Source organism: Phyllostomus discolor, chromosome 10 (assembly GCF_004126475.2).
Source record: "Phyllostomus discolor isolate MPI-MPIP mPhyDis1 chromosome 10, mPhyDis1.pri.v3, whole genome shotgun sequence".
Classification (NCBI taxonomy): Eukaryota; Metazoa; Chordata; class Mammalia; order Chiroptera; family Phyllostomidae; genus Phyllostomus; species Phyllostomus discolor.
In genome coordinates, this window is record NC_040912.2 from 68557390 (window position 1) to 68579247 (window position 21858).

The 21858-nt window shown below is 35.1% G+C and overlaps 1 protein-coding gene across 1 annotated transcript in view; it reads left to right on the forward strand.

Annotated features, from left to right (window-relative positions):
• The window catches only part of CPED1 (cadherin like and PC-esterase domain containing 1), a 275507-nt gene that overhangs the window by 127400 nt on the left and 126249 nt on the right, over window positions 1–21858 (forward strand). Inside the window, 9 exon segments of the mRNA XM_028525677.2 lie at window positions 3435–3577; window positions 4623–4695; window positions 5853–6020; window positions 7257–7361; window positions 9137–9306; window positions 13278–13348; window positions 14821–14871; window positions 19201–19387; window positions 20389–20557. Coding sequence (XP_028381478.1) covers window positions 3435–3577; window positions 4623–4695; window positions 5853–6020; window positions 7257–7361; window positions 9137–9306; window positions 13278–13348; window positions 14821–14871; window positions 19201–19387; window positions 20389–20557 — 1137 coding nt within the window.

The window sequence follows — 21858 nt, forward strand, 5'->3', positions numbered from 1 at the left end:
ATTTCTGCTCTGATCTTTATTATTTCCTTCCTTCTACTCACTTTGGGCTTTGTTTGTTGTTCATTTTCAAGTTCCTCTAAGTGTGAAATTAGATTCTTTATTTGAGCTTTTTTTTTTTGATAGGCCTGTGATGCTATGAATTTCCTTCTTAGGATGCTTTCCCAGTGTCCCACAGATTTGGATATGCCATGTCCTCATTTTCATTTGTTTCAAGGTATCTTTTGATTTCTTCCCTGATCTCATTGTTGTCCCATTCATTGTTTAATAACACATTATTTAGCTTCTATGTCTTTGTGTGTTTTTCAGTGTTCTTCTTATAATTGATTTCTAGTTTCATAGCATTGTGCTCAGAGAAGATGCTTGATATGATTTAAATTTTCTTAAATTTATTGAGACTTCCTTTGTGTCCTAACATGTGGTCTACCCTTGTGTACTTGAAAACATACTTGTGTATGTATATTCTGCTACTTGGGGATGACATGCTCTGAAGATATCAATTAAATCCATTTGATCTTGTGGGTAGTTTAAGGCTATCTCCTTGTTGTCTCCTTGTTGATTTTCTGTCGGGAAAATCTATCCATTGAAATCAGTGGGGTGTTAAAATCCCCGACTGTGAGTGTATTTGTGTTGATCTCTCCCTTTATGTCCATCGAGATTTACTTCACATATTTAGGTGTTCCTGTGTTAGGTGCATAAATATTTACCAGGGTTATATCCTCTTGTTAGATTGTTCCCTTTATTGTTATTTTGTGTCCTTCTTTGTCTCTTACTATAGCCTTATTTTAAAGTCTATTTTGTCAGATATGAGTACTGCTACCCCAGTTTTTTTCCTTTCGATTTGCATGAAATATCTTTTTCTATCTCTTTACTTTCAGTCTGTGTGTGTCTTTTGATCTGAGATAGTTCTCTTGGGGGCAGCATATATATGGGTGTTGTTTTCTTATCCATTCAGGTACCCTATGTCTTTTGAATGGCGCATTTAAGCCATCTACATTTAAAGTTGTTATTGATAGATATGTATGTAGTGCCATTTTATTGTTAGACCATTTTCCTCTGTTTTTTTCTTTCTCTTTTTCTTCTTAAAGCAAAACCTTTAACATTTGTTGCAATACTGATTTGGTGTTAGCAAACTCCTTAGCTTTTTCTTGTCTGGGTAGCTCCTTATTTCTCCTTTGACTTTAAATTATAGCCTTGCTGAGTAAAGTAGCCTTGGTTGTAGGTCCTTTTCATCACCTTGAATATTTCACGCCACTCCCCTCTGGCCTGAAATATTTCTGTTGAGTAATCAGATAACCAGCCTCATTGGTGCTCCCTTGTAGGTAACTACCTGGTTTTCTCTTGAAGCTTTTAGGATTCTCTCTTTGTCTTTGAGTCTTGTCATTTTAATTATAATATGTCTTAATGTAGGCCTTTTTTTGGCTCCAACTTGTTTGGAAGTCTCTGAGATTCCTGGTCTTGTGTGTCTTTTTCCTTCAACAGATTAGGGAAGTCATTATTTCTCACATAGTTTCTCAATTCCCTTGCTCATTCTCTTTTCCTTCTGGCATTCCCATGACACAGAGAGTGTTACATTTCATATTGTCTAAAATGTTTCTTAAGCTCTCCTAACTTTTTTAGAAGTTATTTTTTCTTTCTGCTGCTCTGCTTGGGTGTTTTTTTCTGCCATGCCTTCCAAACCACTAACTTGATCATCTGTTTCACCTAACCCACTATTTATTCCTTCCAGTGTATTATTTATTTTAGATATTGTTTCCTTTATTTCTGACTGGCCCTTTTTTATGGTTTCTATGTCTTTTTTTCAGGCTGTTGAGTATCTCTATGATCAGTATTCTAAACTCTGTCTGATAAATTACTTGCTTCCATTTCATCTAGTTCACATGGATAATTCTTATTCTGTTCTTACTCTTATTCTTATTCTTTTTTAACTCTTATTCTTTTATTTGAGGTCTATTTCTTTGTCTTCCCATTTTGGCTGCTTCTTTGTATTTTCTGCCTTAGTTGTTTAACTGATCAGTTTGTTAATTTAATCGAACTGTAGTCTACAGCCCAACTTAAGCTCCATAGGGAGAAGCAGAGTAATTCCTGTGGGTGGGGCTATTGCTCCCCTCAGGCTGATGTCATTTGGAGGGGAGTGCTCTATCTGAGAAAGATGGCTTTTACATCATGGACAATGTCTTAGCATAGGGATCCTGGTGGCTGTTCCTGCAGTTCCCACCCCAGAACCACCAACCTGAGACCCTCCTCAAGCATCTCTATCCCACTTTGCCTTCCCTCTGCCAGAGCTCAAGTTAAATGGCTACAAATGAAATTTTGTGTGTTGGCCCCTTAAGAGGCTCTCTGCATCCCCAATCATCTTACCCTGCTCAGAGTCTCTGCTCAGAGACTTCCAAACAAGCAGCCAGAAACCCTGCTGCTTTTCACTGCTGGATGTGATCTGGTTTCCTTTTGAGCTTTGTGCTGTAGGCTGTGGAGTCCAGGTTGGGATTTAGACCCCACACTTCTCAGGGGGACCACCCCCTCCAGCTGCTGAAAGATCCCTTTGGAACTTCAGGTGTCACCCATGGAAGCCCAGCCAGCTCTCTTGTGCCTCCTCCACTGCCTGCCAATCTTGTTGTGGTCAAGTGGTTTCTTCTGTCTGTCTTTGGTTATAAGCCTTCTCTCCAGCTAGTGTCTGTTGGTTATTGAAGATGGTTTCTCTACAATTTAGTTGTAATTCCAGATTGGTCCTGGGAGGAGGTTACTACAGCTTCCATTTACTCCTCTGCCATCACCCTCCCAATTTGGTTGCACAACACTCTTGTTGGTACGTATTAACTCTTTTAAAGAAGACAAAAAAATGTGGAGAATTGAGTTGCAATTCCAAAGTCACCTAGTTAGTAGAGTAACAAATTGAACTTGGGCATTCTGATCACAGGCCTGTTACACTTGCACTTCTTTCTCCATGATTCTATAAAAAGAGAGAAAAAATGGAGTACACACTTCCAAACTATTTGAATTTACAAGATGGAGTAGCACCCCATATTCTGTTGAAAGGCTTGTATTTTACAATATATGTAATTTATATATATATTACATATTATGTATATGATACAAACAGAGGTTGGCAGAAGTAGGTTTATAGTGTGAGTACATGCAACAGTTTATTCTTACATTAATATTTACTCATTATTGAATTATTTAGTATTAGTTTTGTTAAGCTACTTTTTGCTCATCCCTGTATTCATCACATAGTTGCAGACTATTATATACTCTTTTTATGTATTTTATATACTATGCATGTCTTAGATTATCACACTTTTCTGTTTAGGAGTCTTTTTTTTTTTTAGTTGTGACAGAGATACCTAAAGGAATCCTTCAAATTGGTCACCTTGGAAATGATAGAGAGACAAAGGGAGATGCTGTTTGAACATGTGAATTCTCTACTTTGTTTACAGCTGCAAACCTTTTTTGAGACATTCCTGAGGGCCAGTTCACCTCTTCAGGCTTTTGATAATATGAAAGAAGCAATTAGCAAACTCCTGATGGCAGCCGAAGTATTTGGTGAAACATCAACTCTAGGACCAAAGGCCTTCAATAGGTAAAATAAATAATGAATAAATAAATAAAGTTGATAACTCTACCTTCTAGAAATTGATTGGTAGTGAACATATATCTTAATTATCACAAGTAGGTTCTTCTTGCAAAAATATCAGTATACAAATACAAACTTCCAAACTTATGTTTCCTTGTTTATAGATCCTAAAACATTAGAGCACATTACAGATTTGTTAGTATCTGAATAGTGGTGACAGAAAGTAAAGCACAGTTCCTCAAATTGATTTTTAAAATCATAGCCCCTTTCAAGCTCAGCTATTTCTATCATATATACTTACCATTAACTAGGCATATTTTTATTTACAGAATTTTATTAACAAAATTCAATAACTCCTCTCTCCATATCTCAGTTAACTTGTGTGTAATTTAATGCCTATTTTCTAGGGAAATGTTAAATCATATGTGCCAAACAACGGTGGTGACTTAATTAAGCTTTATCATGCTTTATATGTAGATAAGAATGCCTGGCATGGGCCCTGGCTGGTATAGCTCAGTGGATTGAGTGCAGGCTTGTGAATCAAAGGGTCACTGGTTTGATTCCCCGTCAGGGCACATGCTTGGGTTGTGGGTCAGGTCCCCAGTAGGGGGCGCATGAGAGGCAACCACACATTAGTGTTTCTCTCCCTCTCTTTCTCCTTCCCTTCCCCTCTCTCTAAAAGCAAATAAATAAAATCTTTTTAAGAAAAGAATGCCTGGCATGTAGGAGTAGGAGAATTTCCTTCTCTATATTTAGGTTTTCACAGTGACTTCATCATTTAGTTTAATGTGTTATGAATACTTTAGATATATTTGTATTTTCAGTAAGAAACAAAACAGATTCCAAATCCAAAATTAAATTATATGTAATTGCAGATTATCTAAGCAACTGCATTTTAAAAATTATTATAGACCTTGAAATTTAACAATAGTGGCTTTCAATATGTATAATATAGAATATATAATTTCAAATATATAATAATAACATAATTCCAGTATTGATTAAATGTAGGAAGCTGATTATAATTTTGTTACTTGTGTTTTTATTTCAGATGCAGATTATGTTTTCAACTTTTAACTTTTGATATTGGTTACGGCAGTGTCAGGTCCCCTGTAGTACTCCAGGTGAGTGTGCCCAAGACCTCATGTGAGTGTCTACCTTTTGCTGGAGGATGTGTGTATATATGAATGTGTGTGTGTGCATTCCTTTCATTCATAATAATGAATCAATAAATAGAAACTTCATTAAATTCACTACTTATATTTACGGTGGTTCAGAGAACTAAGTAGTACGTGGAAAATCTCTGATTTGAGTTCCACTTCCTCCTATGCATTTCTATGGAACAATTGTGGATTTTCTATGGTTCAAACACTGTTTATGAAATAAATATGGTATAAAACTAAATATGCATTAATGCAGAAAAGCAGACATTTAGACAATAGACACTAGCAGATTACCTAGCTTATTCACATGAGTTTATAAAAAGGTAACTCTTATTTTTTACATATACACATTTACTTTAAAATTGACCTATATATTAATTTAAAAGGCCATAGGAATTTCAAAATATATAACTTTTCTAGTATATGTATGTATAAATTGAAGAGTGATTTTGTATACTCTTTTACTTCCACTCAAATCAAATGAACTCATTCAGATAATTTCCTCCAAGATACTTTTAATCTAACATAGCCATTAGTGAAAAATCTTGATGGAATTAGTCTATAGAAAACTTTATTTTGGGATAAGGAGTGAGAAGACAGGAAGAGAAACAAAATTACATTATGTGCAACCAGAATTCAATTGCATATAGCATTGACTAATTTTCAAACTTTTATATTAGGAAAATAATTACATTGTATGTGGCTCAGTCATTTGGTTGAATACTCCAAGGATTTATTCATAAATTTTTGAAACTTTATGAATTTATATATGTTAATGTTCATTCATTCTTTTACACACACCTAATAGTTTATGATATGTTCTTTTAAAATTGATTGTTTAGAAATGTTATATACTATCTTCCATGAACACAAATTCTTCAACAGTGGTTTCAAGCTAAACTAATGTGACTTTATAATTCATTAGTTAATTTTCTTATGAAAGATATCATCTTCAAGAGAATATTACATTTCTATGAAACTGTTGACCTCCAAAAAGACCACTAGATGTCAGTTCTGATCTACAGTCCAACAGGAAATGAATCATCTCTTAAAAGTGATTCCACCTTATTAAAAGCAAGTCAATGAAAAATATTTTCTGTGTTTTTATTTTCTCACAGGTGCATGAGCATTTAAAATTTCAAGATGATGATTATATGGGTTTGGAGGGCCAAAATACAGAAGAATTTCTTTTAAAAGACACTTTCGATTTTCTTTTCTCTAATGAATCTTCACTTTCCACATTTTCTGAGATATTTCAGAGACTTTATAGACTAGGTGTATTCAAGGTAAGTGCATATTTTTGTACTGACAAATATTTTTTCAAGTCATTTTTTACAACCAACTTGATAATTCATTGTGCAATTGTTGTGCAATTAAGCAACTTGACAATGCATTTGAAATTAATTTGTATCAGTTATAACTTTTAATATTTTTCTGACCTGAGTACCAATATTATTTTTGTGTCCAGTAAGTATATGACTGATTATGGTAAAATCATGGGTTGAAATGAAGTAAAGCAGTTCCTAATTTCTACAGAATTTTTTTTAAAGATTTTATTTATTTATTTTTAGAGAGGGAAGGGAGGGAGATAGAGAGAGAGAGAAACATCAATGTGCGGTTGCTGGGGGTTATGGCCTGCAAACCAGGCATGCACCCTGGCTGGGAATCGAACAGAATTTTTGTGGACATTATGAATAATATATATTATATGTTATAGAATAAAAGGAATATCATAACTTTTTGGAGGCAGTCTAGAATACCAGTGAGTGTTCTAGATTGACATCAAGGGATTTGGCTGATAATACTAATTTTTTTTAAAAATATTTATTTATTTTTAGAGAAATGGGGAAGGGAGGGAGAAAGAGAGGGAGTGAAACATCAATGTATGGTTGCCTCTAGCACACCCCGCACTGGAGATATGGCCTGCAACCCAGGCATGTGCCCTGACTGGCAATCAAACCGGCGTTGCTTTGGCTCACAGGCCTGTGCTCAATCCACTAAGCTACACCAGCCAGGGCTATAATACTAATTTATCTAAGCATTGACACCTGGTTAACATCTTTGATTAGATAATGATTAGGGTATAGAGCCCCGGGGTAGCATTGGTTAGTTTTTATGGTATGTTAATATAAGTTTTTAGGTACCTCCAAATGTCTGTACAGATTAGTAAGTGCAGTATTGTTCTCTATATTTTGCTGCTCCACTCTCCAGTACCTGAAGGCTAAAGGAGATGCGTTCTGCATTCCCAAACTGTCGCTCGTATTCCATCCTTCTGGGCTCATCTCCCCGGCCTTTCCAGCAAAGCACTATTGAGCAATTTCATTCAGGTTCTTTCTGTCAGATGGGAAGTTCTCATATTCAGGCACCATTGTTACAAGTTGTGGTTACTGTGTATTATTTAGCATTAATTAGCTCGGCTGCTTATTTATAGAGTTCAAAACTTTATTGGATTATGAAGTGGGAGGCAACCGGACTATAGCAATTGTTTAAGAGTTGTTTTTATATTTCCTCTCCTATTATAGGGTGAAAACTATGAAAAGGAACTAAATCAATGCCTACCTTTAGAGGAGATTAACTCAATTATGACTTTCCTAAAGGAACTTGGGAATTTGGGACAATTCCAACTGGTAAAACACAAGTGACATTTGATTCCTCTTGATCACTGATATTATAGTAGATCAGCCATACCTTACTTGATTTGACTTCAATTTAGGTGAAGCTCTTCCTTTCAGAAACAGAAATTTTTGTAAGCTCATTTCCTCTTTTCAGATTATCTAAATATTGAGATGAGCAGATTCCATATTCTTTAAGAGTTTGAAAATAATGTGACTTATTAAAGGAAAAGAATATGAGGTTAATATAGCTGCCAGGATTTGACAGTTTTTTTTCTTTTTAATCCTCACCTGAGGATGTATTCATTGACTTTAGAGAAAGAGGGAAGGAGAGAGAGAAACATCGATGTGAGAGAGGAACATCGATCAGTTGCCCCCTCTCTGCAACAAGACCTCTAGGATCCAACCTGAAACCTGAGTATCTGCCCTGACTAGGAATTGAACCTGCAACCTTCAGGTGTAGGGGATGACACTCCAACAACTGAGGCACCCAGTCAGGGAAGATTTGACACTTTTTAAGGGGAAAATATCCAAATTGTTTTAAACAAGTTTTGCTCTTAGCTTTGGAATATTTACACATGACCAAAATTTCTTCCTGCTTATTATGCCCTTTTTGTTATGTAAAGTCAAATACTATTAAGTAGAACAATAATATTTAAGAAAATTACCTACATCTTAATTTGTTGTAACTCACAGCAAACTAAGAAAATTGAAGAAAGAAAGAAAATGTAAATAATTATAATAACTTTTATTGGTTTCAGCCTAAAATTTCAGCCCATTATTTTCTTTCCAAGTATTTTCTTTGGTACTGTTAATTTATTGATTAATAGCAAAAGATAATTTATACACATATGTGCTATGTTTCTAATTTTGTCACTTTTATAGATAGACTATAATGAATTTATATTTTTTCACTTAAGATTTGTTTCTATGAAACGTTTTAATATAGCATTAAAATCCACTGTTAATTTATTACTAATGTGTTTGGATCAAATATTTGTTTCTTACTATTAAAAAATTATGTATTGATGTGCTACTTGTGTGAGTTATAACCAATTTACTAAGTTAATTAAGGAATGTTTGACACTTGTTTTTGTAATTTAGTGCCATATGTTGGAGGGTTCAAAGTAAACTTATTGCCCCAAAGATAATTAAATGAGTGGATTATCATTTTAGTTATTTGAAATATAGTATTACCTTCATGGCAGTTTGTCTCCACATATACAAAGACAGTCAAAGAGACCTGGCCTCATTCTTCAGGAAGTCATCATTTCAGATACTGTGAATGTCAGGAACATCTCTTGGCACAATGTGAGGTAGAACTGAAGAACGATTCCGCAGGAGAAAGGGCACACCCCAATTTACTGCCTGAGAGTTGAAAGGGAATACCTATAGATATTTTTTGGCAGGATTAATATCTCTCACTTGGATATAACTCACTTGCAACACAAGAGGGCTCCTCCTCATTCATCCTGCTGCCTGACTCTATTATTCAGCTGTTCTCAGGTATCTAAAGGAAGAAGACATATATTTACATTAAATGAAAAGAGAATAAAAACTCTCCCCATTTGGAAATATGATCATCAAAAAACTTAGTACCTTAGTAAAAGTAGCATTTACCTTGACAACTGCACAGAAAAGTTCTGGTACTGAAAATGGATTTTAATACATATTTGATTTTTAAAATACCTAAATAAATATGACTATAAATTAGTTTCTTAGTACTACTACATTTTAACTTATTATCTACCATTTATTCTGATATTCTGCCTTTGAATATTTCTTCTTAGCTTGTCCCATCAACTTCTCCTGGGATTCGATCTTTGATACATGAATTTTATGATATGGCAAATCCTATGGGAAAACCTGGTTCAGTCTGGATTCAATACTCGTCTCTTTTAAATGTGTTTGATCAGTTTCAGCTCCTGAATAAAAAGGCACAGCTACATGCATCGGAATGGTAAGATAGCCACAAATTTGAATTGTGCAGTCCAAAAAAATCTCTAGTCTAAAGATTGATTTCAAAAGGCTTTGCCTACATTACAGAAAGCAACAAAAACAAGTGTGTCCAAAAATTCATGCTCTGGAAAATAAGCTTCTTTAAATCACTGAAACCATAATGATTCTAGTGGTCTTCAAACACTGTAACAAAAATATATCCAACAGTTTTTCAAATCAACTGGACTTGACCCACTCAAAAGTAATGTTTAAAGTTAAAAGTTTCAAACTAATTTCATTTAATAATACATATCCTTGAATTATGGGAACATCAGACAGAAAGAATTAGCCGAGATTTGTTTTATGAACCATCAGTGTAAGCATTTGTTTAGAGGTTTTTTTGAGGCATGACTTTATTTTGGGCAAAATCTATGCAAATTTATAAAAATGTGTGTCCTGCCACAATATTAGAAAAAATTTTTTAGAAGGTAGAACCTCAGAGGAAAGCATGGGGCTGGGAGAAAAGTTTCTTGGCCTCCCATCTCCATTTTCATTCTAATGAGGGAATGAGAGGGCAGGTGGGCCAGGTGAACACGTTAATACCTCCTGCAGCTGGTGAAAAGGGCAGTGCCCGTGGCCTTAGCTGAGCCTACTTCTCTTTTATGTAATAGAATTAAGAGAATATTTGACTTTTCTATGGCCAGGAAAACAGAAGGAAACCTAACCCTCCTAGGGAGGTAAAAGACAAAGGCCATGATAATCTTATGTCTCTGGCAGTCACCCTCAGGAATGACTTCAGCGGACTTGGACTTCATTTCCTTCTGTCTCAGGAGCTAGTGAAAGCAATTCTATAAGACATTTTTTTCCTGTAATTCAAAAATACCAATAATTATATGTTTGATGAATTCTTAAGGCATCTCTCAGGATAACAAATCACTTTAATTGCAACAACTTTATGAAGTTGGCCTTATTCCTTCAATACTTGGAAGTAAGTAGTAGGCCTGACAGAAGGTTTTTTTTTTGTTTGAAAATTAGGTTTTAAACAGTAGTGCAATGCCCCCTTTGTTTGTTCCTTGCACTCACTGAAACAATCCAAAACTACCTTATTTGTCATAGTTGACTGGGGAAGAAGGAGATTTGATTTACCAGGGAGACTGTTTGAGTACTGTTTCTTTGTTTGATTTTTTAACTTTAAGTTCCCTTGAGATATGCAGGCTTTGGAAAGGTTGTTTCCCAAAAAAGTGGGTTTTTCTTCAAGCTCCACATATGTTGTAAAGTTAACCAATTAAGTTGCCTTAAATTTAGAATATCAAATTTACCCCTAAGCCTAGCCCTAACTGATTACCTTTCAATAAGGGAATTTACTGATGGTCAGTGTTGAATGTAGTTAGAAAATGTCAGGACATTTTTGAATCAGACAGACTGGGATCCAAAAATCCCAACTTGGGAGTTTATGAATTATAGCAGGTAAAGTTCTGACCCCTCTGAGACTCAGTTTCCACATGTGTAAAATATGGATTTTACTATCTACCATGTATTACTCCAGAAGGATTACTTAAGGTAACCTGCAGGTGCTGCTGCATGGTATGTGGTATGCTGCAGTGCAGGCAGGTAGAAAGATTAGCATGCTTTCTTTTTCATGTTGCTATACTGGCCCAAGTTCACTTTAGCATCAACAATAGGGGAAATATTTTCATTTATTATAGGAAGAGCAAGATACAATTGACAGATTTATCGAAGTTAATACTGAGAGAAGTAAGCTTTAGATCTTTATCAGGAAGTGATTAGTAAATTGCTTTTAGAAACATTTTAAGAAAGAATACTCACTTCTAATTACATTCAAATTTACCTGTGAGCATAGATTATCATCTGTGCTGTATTACAAGAAGGAAGCATATCATACACATTTTCTAGATGAGGAAACTGAGGTCCTGAGAGGGTGGCTCATTTACTTGAATCACACAGCTAATATATAGAAACAGAGGTGACCTTCACGTCCATGGTCCAGTGATTTATTCCAGTACATCAGTCAGCCAGGACAGGGAGGTCAGGTGTAGTCATTCATCACTGCTCTTATTTTCACAATGGTCAACTTCAGGGTTGTTTTTTTTTTTCCTACAGAAAAAGCCAATTTTACATACCTATATGACCTATGGGGTTTCATGACATCCTGCTTTTTTTAAAATACAGATCACCTGCTTATAGCAACAAGGTAAAAAGAGACACTCAGAAAAGCAACAGTTAGAAAAGGTGACAGTAATGTCTGTGTCTCAAGTGCAGAGCACAAAGGTCCCAGTAGAATTAGTATAGGAGTAAATCTGAACAGAAGGTGCACTCTGCTGATTTTGACTTTGCTGGAAATAAAGTTGCAAATGCACTTTATTCATGTGCTTTCCATGAAAACTCATGTTTTCAAACATAGTTCAGTCATAAAATTAAATGAGAAACCACTGCAGATTGCCTTAATATACAAAAGCATCTCATTCCATTAAGATAACATTTCCAAACTTTAGTGTATGTGCATTTCAGGGTTGTATCTTTTATGAGCTTCAGCTGAAGTTTTTGCTTTACATGAATTCAGAGATTTTCAATTAAATATATTTCACTCCGTGCTTGCTTTATCTGTTTTTTAATTCCTTTGTGGGAAGCCAGTACAGTTGACCTTTGAACAACACTGGTTTGAACTGAGCAGGTCCACTTATAGTGGGTATTTTTCAATAAATACACTTGGCTGTTAGTATCCTTGGGTTTTGCATCTCTAGATTCAACTAACTATGGATCAAAAACATTGTTTCACATTCCCAAGCACAGATTCCCAACTGCAGGAGTTGGGAAAATGTTATTTTCAATTGTGGTTGGTTGAATCCTTAGTTGCAAAAGGCCAACTGCAGCCAAGTTTTGGGGGAGTCAAAAGTTATATGTGGATTTTTTTACTGCACTGGGGCTTGTACCCCTAACCCCCATGTTGTTCAAAGGTCAACTGTATTTTAAAGTAAGTCCTAGACATCATGATTTTCATCCTGATTACTTATTTATATGATGTATGTATATATATATGTGTATATATGTATACACATGTAGACAAAAATAAAACTACAATAAGATTATCACAATTAGTAATATTTTTAATTTCTTGATTCTTCTTAATTTCCTATCTGATGTTTATATTTTGAAGGAATTGAATGTGGCTTATTCATCTCTTCTCTACCACTGTGCCCAGCACATATCTGGGATGATAAATATTTATAAAATGTAATTAAGCACAGAACATTTGATTTAATTCTAATTGCATCTCTGTGAAGTTAGGCCAGTGTTGTTATCTCTATTTTGTTGGAATAGAAACAGAGATTCACAACAAAGCACAGGAAAATCAAGTCATATCCCACCCACTTTTCTCTATTATCAAGACGAGCAATAATTTAGATTATTTTGTTCCCAAAATTGAGAATTTGAGGAGCAATCTGGCCAAGCCTTTACTTATACAACACAAAAATGAAGCAAACACATCCATATATAATGAACCCTTACCACTCTCTACTGTTGGTCAGAGTTTCAGGATGGAAGCTTTGGCAAACCTTTTGCGTGGTGCACTTGCACTTCGTAGATTATATGTATCTTCTCAGTCTGTGCCTCAGAGTTTCCAAGGCTTCTTGTTTCAGGACTGTTACTTCAGCCAAACGGATTCCAATAAGGATGTGTGTTCCTGAATCACTCCTGTTGGGCCCCGGCTATCAGAGATTGCTTACTTTTGGACTGCAGAGTGACTTTTTGCCCTGGTTTTCTTCAAATGTGCTTCTGCTGATTAGAGATGATGAGATTTCCACCAACCTCACTTGAGGCAAGATTGCCAGTTTTGAGGAATGAAATCCAGAAAGTGTTTCTTTGTGTTCAGCAAAATCATTGGGCCCACACAGGAAAAAAAAGTTTGTTAGATGTAATTTCCATGAATTTTGTTCGTTTCATTGATCAAGTTCTTTGGCATTGCATTTGTAGGAATTCCTTCGCAGAAGATGAGAACTTTGAAAAACCACAAGTGCCATTTGATGCAACTGAACATAAAAAAGGTAAAAGGATAGTCCCACTTAATTCAGTATGAAAATTAGTATTGCATGGGCAGAAAAACATATAAAATTGTTTAGCTTCACTAGCAATCAAAGTGAAAATTAAACAAGGAAGTGCTGTTTCCCTCATATTTGGAGATGTTTTTCTTCTTAAAAATAATAGAGTTGGGGAGAGTGTAGAGAAGTAAGTACTCTCATGTTGCTGGTAGATGTATGAATTAGAACCTTTCATAAAGGGTCATTTAAGAAAAGTTTTAAAGTTATTTTTATAGACCAGGAATATCATGTCTGGATACTAATTTTAAGAAAGTAATTTAAATTGTAAACAAAATTTTATTATAAAAATTATTAATGAATGAAAAATAGGAGCCATCTCTATTGCAATAATAGTAGACAAGATAAATAAAATAAGCTATAGTCATCCAATAAAACACTATAAAGACATTCTAATATTGTGGAATAATGTTTATGACATGAAAGATGTTTCTGATATATCAGTAAGTGAAACAATTGGCTACAGGCAACATGAGCCTCAAGGAAAATTAATGGTGGTTTTGATTTCGCCTCTTGAATTTTATCTATAATTTCTGATTTTTCTTCCTTTGATTTTATTCTATTTTCCATTTTTTTTCTAAAGAATACCTGAACTTTCATTGCAAGGGAAGAAAATATTTGTAATTTTAAGAAGAAAAAATAAAACATACCATGTCTATAATTTTTAAAAAGTCAAGGTTTTCTTACTGAAAGTCAAGGTTTAATCTAATTGTTGTGAGTATGTGGTCCCCAGACCAGCAGCATCAGTGTCACCTGGAAAACGTGGAAAATTCAGATCTGCTGAATCAGAATCTCTGGGTGTGAGGCCGGGCACTCTGTACTTTAACAAGTAATTTGGGTGATTTCGAGCACACTGAAGTTTGGGGTTTGCTGCTTCAGTCGAATGGATCGGCAGGCCCAGTGGAGAACTGATGATGAACTGATAGTCTGTCTTACTCTCTCCCACCAGTTTTTTGCCCTTGAAAATGAATGGTTTAAGCACTCAGTGTTGTTATTCACTCATTTGTACCATGGGTATTTATTAAGAAGTACTTTAGATAGATGTTTGGTTGAATTCAGAAACTTAGAGTAGGTATCAGTTGAACTGGCTGGATAGAATTTCTTTAATTCTAATAATTTGGGAAATTATAGCCCCAGGATTATAGAACTAGAAGGAACTGTGAGAGAGTATCTTGAGTCAGCAAATGACATTTAGACTATATTTCTCTCTTAATACTTTCCTATTTGAAATAATCATTCTTTTTGAGATATGAACCATATAACACCTTTCATTTAACCTAGGTTTCAGTTTAACTTAGAAGTACTTTCTGATGTAATAAAGTTAAATATGTTTCATTAAGTCATGCAGTGTTTGAGACTACTGAATATGTATTCGTTTAAATTTGATTAAGTTTCCAATTTAAATTTATTTATTTTTTTAGTTGTACTTCCACAAATTATGAATACAACCAAAGAAGTGCATTGCAGAAACGGTAAGTTCCAGTGGAAGCGTATCAGCAGCTTTATTTATGGGCATGGCCTTGCCTTGAATAAGCCACCATTTTATTTTATTTCTGTATCTTTAGGCTATTAATTTATTTTAAGTAAATTATTAGAAGTTATGAGGTTTCTGAATGAGTCAATCTCTATCACTTTTGCGTAAGAACATGTTTTAATTTTCTATTTTTGAACTTGAAATGTTATGCTATATGTTTATTTGTTTGAAGTCAGTGACTTCCCTCCCAGCTGATGTGAGGGGTCCCTGCCAGCTTGTGTGGACAGTTCCTATGGGTGCTAAGGCTTTACGTTGGAGGCTGCTCAAGGGGAAAAGCTTCGTTCCCCTGCTTTATACATGTATTTTTAGGACTCGCCACCTCAGTGATCCCTTTCCTGCCAGATTATTGATAATAGGACTTGAGTCCAATTTTCTTTATAACAATTGAGAGCTTTAAGTTAATTTTCAATATATTTCCTTAAAACTTGTGAATTTTTTTATCTAAGTATAACCAAGAAATATATATATTACATTTCAAGTATTATATGGATTTTAAAATTTAAAAATAATTTTCTTCACTGTCTGCTCAGCATTATTTTAGTGGTCTTGCAAATAATTCACTCTAGAGAATCTAGACTTTTCCAAGATTACAGAGTTATTAAATGACAGGGCTGGATTATGAGGGTGGGTCTTCAGATTCTTTGTCCAAAGTTTATGACTTAATATCCTATAATAATATGATGGAAAAAATTAGAGTTCTACTTAGCAGTGTTTTGTAATCTTTTATAACATATGTATATATATTTGATACTAAATATATATATTATGCTAAAGCATGTACTTAGAAACTTTAGCCTTTCACAAATGAAAAAATCTTTTCTTATAAAACATTAAAGCTGAAATAATTGTGGATTAAGGTCTAATTTATTATAAGCCTTCTAATTTAAGAAAATCTAATTTGTATCTACTAAGATGTAATTTAATTCATTCATTATGTTTAACAGTATCATTAAAATTAGGGTACACTGAAAAGTTATATAATAATGTGGTTTAATAGAATCCACAAATACATCCAATTAAAAAAAAAGCATTTTAAATAAGGTATTGCTAATCAGGAAAAGATAACAGATATTACTCATGCTGTTCTTTCCCTGCTTTTACCATTCAGTGTCTTACTCCTAGAGAAATACATGCTACTCTGTTCAGTTCTCTTAGGAGACTGCTGCCTAGTGTGCAGTGGGGAAGTAAGAGCACAATTACAATGAACATTTGTCAAGAGTCTGCTGTGTGTTAGGCTTTGAGTTGATGCAGCATCGAGAAAGCCAGTTCACCTCTTTGGTCTTCTGTTTTCTCATTTATAAAATGAAGTTACTATATGAAGTCATCTCATTTGTCTTCAGTTTCTAGGTAACATGGTGTAGATAATGTGAATATGTTAGATAAGTTCTTCGACACTGCTCATTTTTTATGTTAAAAAAATGGATCTGACCTGTGTCTTCACAATTAATCTTCCTACTTTTGTGGTAAAAGACTTTAAAGATAACTGAATAATGCCTCAGAACAGGTGGGATTATATTTCAGAGTTTAGGCTGTTCTCATGTTTAATATGAGTTATGATGATCCCTCAAGAGGACAATAAAATTTTGTGGTTAAAATAAATACGTTAAAAGCAACCAAATCTTCAAACAGCTTTCCCACACATACCTGCCAAGTAGGTTATGCAGCCCACTACCATCACACCCCACACTGGGTTCTCCATAGATCTAAGGCAAGCTGGCCCGGGACAAATTGGGACAGGGACGGGAAAGATGCCAAGGAAACACCAGGTGTCCAGGTGTTTGTAGGCAGCGACACTGATGATTCAGTTGAACGTGATGTCAGGGATACGTGAGCTTTCTAGCAGGAGTCTAGGATGCAGCACTTAAGCCAGAGGTGAAGTTTCTAATGAAACCCCAAACAAGTACTTGCTAAAAATCTTGCATAAAAGGAGGATCACATATTTTATCTCATGTGGGGCTAAGTTTCAACATTGCAATGGGAGAGCCCTTCTGAAAACTTTCATTGTTAAGTGTAAATGTAAACTATAGGGAAATCAACTCTCCATGACTATTTCACAAAATATATACATACACATATATTAAATTGAAGTATGTCTTCTATGATTACTATTTTGAGAAAAAACCCTTCCATTTTGTTATTTATTTAACTGGTTTAGAGCATAAGTGTAGTGCAAGTATTTCAATTCCTTTTTTGCCTAGGATATGGTCCTCTGCGAAGCACTTCATGTCATGGCACGGCAGCTCATTCAGAGTGTCAGGCTGGGCTCCCAGTCTCCAGTCAGCCTGACTAACAACAGCCTGTTCTTACTGTGCTTAACTCAGTGCCTCGAACGCAGACTATGCTGGAAAAAATCTTTGATAAAAAATGCATTATTAACAAGTGGTTGAATTAGAATACAAAGTTATGGTCCTTTTCAAGATGAAAACTAGTAACATGATATTGCCCACATTCTTTTATTTTTTAATTTATTATAAAAGATTTAGGAGGTGGTGTGATCATCAAAATTATAGTTATAATCTACCTATATCCATCAGCCAGATAAAAACTTTTGATAACAAGTAAAATTAATCAGGCAGGTAGTTTACTCAATTCACTGACTTATTCTAGTAAATTGACTACTTTTCATTTTTTTCATTACAAGTTTTTCCTACAATGAAATTCCAACATATCCGTTGTATTGTTCCTAATTTATACCTGAGTAATTTTTTCTTCTGCTGACTGAGAAAACCATAGATGTAGGTCAAAAACTTACAGATTTTTCATTTTCATCATTTTAGTGAATGATGGGAGTTATACTGTGATCTAGTTCTCAGAACTAAAATAAAATATTCATAAGGTTAGTGGAACCCATTACTGTGAATTTGGTTGTGCATCTCCATGTCTGTAAGAGAAATTAAAACTTTTGGTATTGCTGAAGCACAGAGTCTAAGATGTAACAGGAGATGCAACAAATTCAGAGGAAGACAAGGAAGAGATTGTGAAGTGCCTTGCCTGCTTTATTAGGGGTTTGGACTGAATTCTGGAGGTGATGAGAAACCATTAAAATATTGAAGACAAATCTGATGACTTGATTTTAGGAAATTCATTGTGATTGTCATATAAAAATAGAGGAAGAGGCCTGGACAGGTGGCTCAGTGGGTTGGAGCACCGTCCTGTACGCCAAACGTTGTGGGTTCGATCCCTGGTTGAGATGCATATAAGAGGCAACTGATGGATGTTTCTCTCTCACATCGATGCTTCTCTTTCTCTTTCTTTCCCTTCCTTTCTAAAATCAATAAGCATATCATTGAGCTAGGATTTAAAAAATAGAGGAAGAGACAACAGTTAATAAGATGATCTATTTTTTAAGTTCAGTTGTATAATTCCCAGAGAAAATTCTGTTATTTTTTTGTTGCTAAGTTGTTTAACATCACTGAACATTTAATTTAAACGTAGTGCAGACACTTTTATCTCACCAATTTCTGTAGAATTAACTATGTTTTTCTTTACTGGAACTTTACCGTCCATTGAAAAGTATTTTGGAAATAAATACTTGTTAATATTTCTTTGGAAAACATTTGCTAAGTTTCTTTTGAGTAATTTGGTTATTCCAAATATGAACACAATATAATTTAGCCATGGCTGGTAATAAGAACCTGTATAGCTATTTTTCTTTTTTCTTACCAAGATACTTCTATAAAAATTGGTTTACCAGATAGAAGCATTCTTAAAAATGGCTTAGAATCAATGGTGTGAAGTAATATGCTAAGTTTTCTAATGGAATTGAGAAGAATATAGCATTTCTTTCTTATACTTAAGTGTCCTCTCTTAGGCTGAGGTGGCTGGTGTAGGGAGTGGGTGTCGGCTACCCTGTGATGTCTTTCTTTCTGTGTTTGGTATAAGATTGGAGTTCACATTCGTTGTTCTACCCTGCTGCCTGCAAACCACTTTATCAATCAAATAGCAGTTTAATGACACTCTCCATTCAGAAATTTTCTTCATTTCCTGCTGGTACCCTTCTGTCACCACCCCACAGAGTCATCACCCCCATTTATACGGTTGCTTGAAATATGCAGTAAATGCCATGAACATGTTATCAATCCACTGGAGAGACATTTTCCCACCTCCTGTGCCTTTACACTTTTAAGGGCTGGACAAAAAATGTGATCTACATAACACCAAGTAAAGGCATAGCTGTTATATAAAGGAAATGCTACCACATTTGACAAATAGAAGTTACAAATCAACTCTGACCAGTTGTCTTTTTTTTTGCCATAAAAAAAAACAGATGAAGACAAACAATGTCATATCAAGCAGATCTTCATGCTTCCACATTTGGAACTAAGTCCTGAATTTAACCCGAGGATCAAAGATTATTACTCTGAAGTCCCATTTGATGTGGTAACAGTGACAATTGGAGTGGAGACTTCTCACTGTCAGTGCAAGGTGTACCTGCATGAACGGGCAGGGCCAAGGTATGGAGTGGTGCTGGGCCGGGTGATGACATCACATTTGGAAACAGACAATTGAGGCAGCCTTTGAAGGTGGTTCGGAAAAGTTGAGGCACGAGATCATCTAGAAAGAGTGCCAGGCTGTGAAGTTTTTCCACTTTTCAGGTGTCATATGGTTAAGAAGTACACACCGGTGTTCTAGTGATCTATTGCAGTCTTTGTACAGAGTCTTGGTAACCATGTTTTAACAAGAGTGAATCTTGTGATATGAAATATTAAAGAGGACTCATTAAGGGAGAAGTTCATTTTTTTTACATTGCTGAAGGGTTAGTCTTTCCTAACAATAGCCTCCTACTCAACCCAACTCCTCAAGTTCTTGAATATTCGAAGGTTGATTACTTAATAAACATGGTAATGACAACTTGTGGACACAGTCACATTAACTTTCCTAGTCTCACTGGGGTTTTGTCCTTCCAACCCTTTGGAGATTCACCAACTATTTTGTTTGTAATTTTGAACAGAAGAAAAATCATTTTTATATCCATGTCTATAGCAAAGAAGATACTCCTGTTCCAATGCTGTAGGGTAAGAAATGTCTTTGCATCTCCAGGAGCCCAAAAAAATGTAGTAGAAAGAAAAGAGGAGCCAAGTCAGACACATCTGGGTCCCAAACCTGACTGTGTTATGTGACTGGGTCAACTTGTTTCCCAGTTCTATGTCATGGTGCCTATATTTAAAATTTGGATAATCATAGTTTTGTATGGAGGTGTTGTGAGTATTAAATGAGATAATGTATGACCCTGACTGGTGGTTAATAAACATAGGTTCCATTTTCTATAGTTTATCAGAGATGTGACTTGCTCTGCAGAATAACTCTTAGCTTACCAAAGTATGTGAAACAGTAGTTTAAATATTTATTTCACATTTTAGGTTTCCTATGAAATTGTATAGACCTTATATAAATTGTAGGCATTTAAAATTAATGTATGAATTCATTTGGGCTGAATAGTTGTTTCTCTCTCCAGCTTTGCCAACTACCCTCTGGGCTTAGGAGCAAACAAAATCTCAATGCTTGTGGTGGATGAATCTCCATCCCAGGCTGAGACCCTGATGACGTACAAACTCACCATCTATCGAGAAGATCGTCCAAGTCTGCCGTTCTTTGAAGACTTCACAGCATGTGGTTTTGTGCAGGTAAGTGAATTTTATATTTGCACTTGGATTGAATTGGAAGTGATATTAACCAGGTGAAAAATGCCAAATGAAAATTGTTAGGAAAAAAGTATGCCTTTAAATCCAAACTGTGGTCTCATTTCAAAAACCAAGAGTCTCAGCCAGGTATCTAAGATACCCTCTTATAAATCGTTTTCTTTTTAGTGGGATGGCTCCTCCCTGCTCTTACTGTGTTCACTGGATTTATTGTGGTTAATGTTGAAAAAAAATGTCTGAGTACTCACACTTGGTTATGAAATTGGTTTTATATTTCCCTTTTAAATTGTGCTGTGTTTCTTGGATTGCTCCCTGGATCTACTTTTGAAATTTTAAACTAGGTTTGGTAGAATTTATTTTAAAGAATGAAAGGAACATTGATGCAATTATTTTAGAGAAGGGATACCCAATAAATGAAATTTAATTTACTTGGATAGATATATTTCTAATTCACTTCTAATACTTGATCATTCCTAAAGGCAGTGTTTTCTCTTGTGAGCAACGTGTATTTTGTTGCCCTGTTGGTTTTAGAGGAGGGTGAACATCACCCAGAGACTTCATCTTGTTTGAGGTTCTCTCCCCTGGTTTTTTTTTTTACATTTTTAGGATTCTGTGCATAAACTTCTACATTTCCTCACAGCATATACCCTCACTACAAGTGATTCTAGGGAAGTAGTAATTGGTACTATTATCATATGTACTAGCCCATTCAGAAAGTGTAATTGCAAATACACCATGTCACAGGGATTTGTAGGCTGCTGGGAGCAGTGAAGTACAGAGGGTTAGTAAGAGAGTAATGGCCAATTAGACCTCAGTGAGTAGTTTGGATATACCTTTTTTTGTTTGTTTGTTTGTTTGTTTGTTTGTTTGATAGTTTGTTTTAAAGAGAGTAAGGGAGAGAAAAAGAGAAGGAGAGAAACATCAATATGAGAGAGAAACATTGATCGGTTGCCTCTCATATGCACCCCAACTGGCGACTGAACCTGCAACCTAGGCATGTGACTTGACTGGGAATCAAACTGGCAATCTTTTGCTTTGGAGGATGATTTCCAACCAACTGAGCCACACCAGTCAGGGTCCATGTTTTCTTTAATGTAGTGACCAAATGTGGTATTCTCTCCCCTTCTACCCACCACCACCACAATCTCATCTATTTCCCAGAATTTAATACTATTTTGTAAGGGTACCCATCACTGAGATTTAGATTTTCCAAGTAAACATGTATCTCCAATTTATGAACTAGTACCAGTTCAAAGAGTATTTCACATTGGTCTAAAGATTGAGCT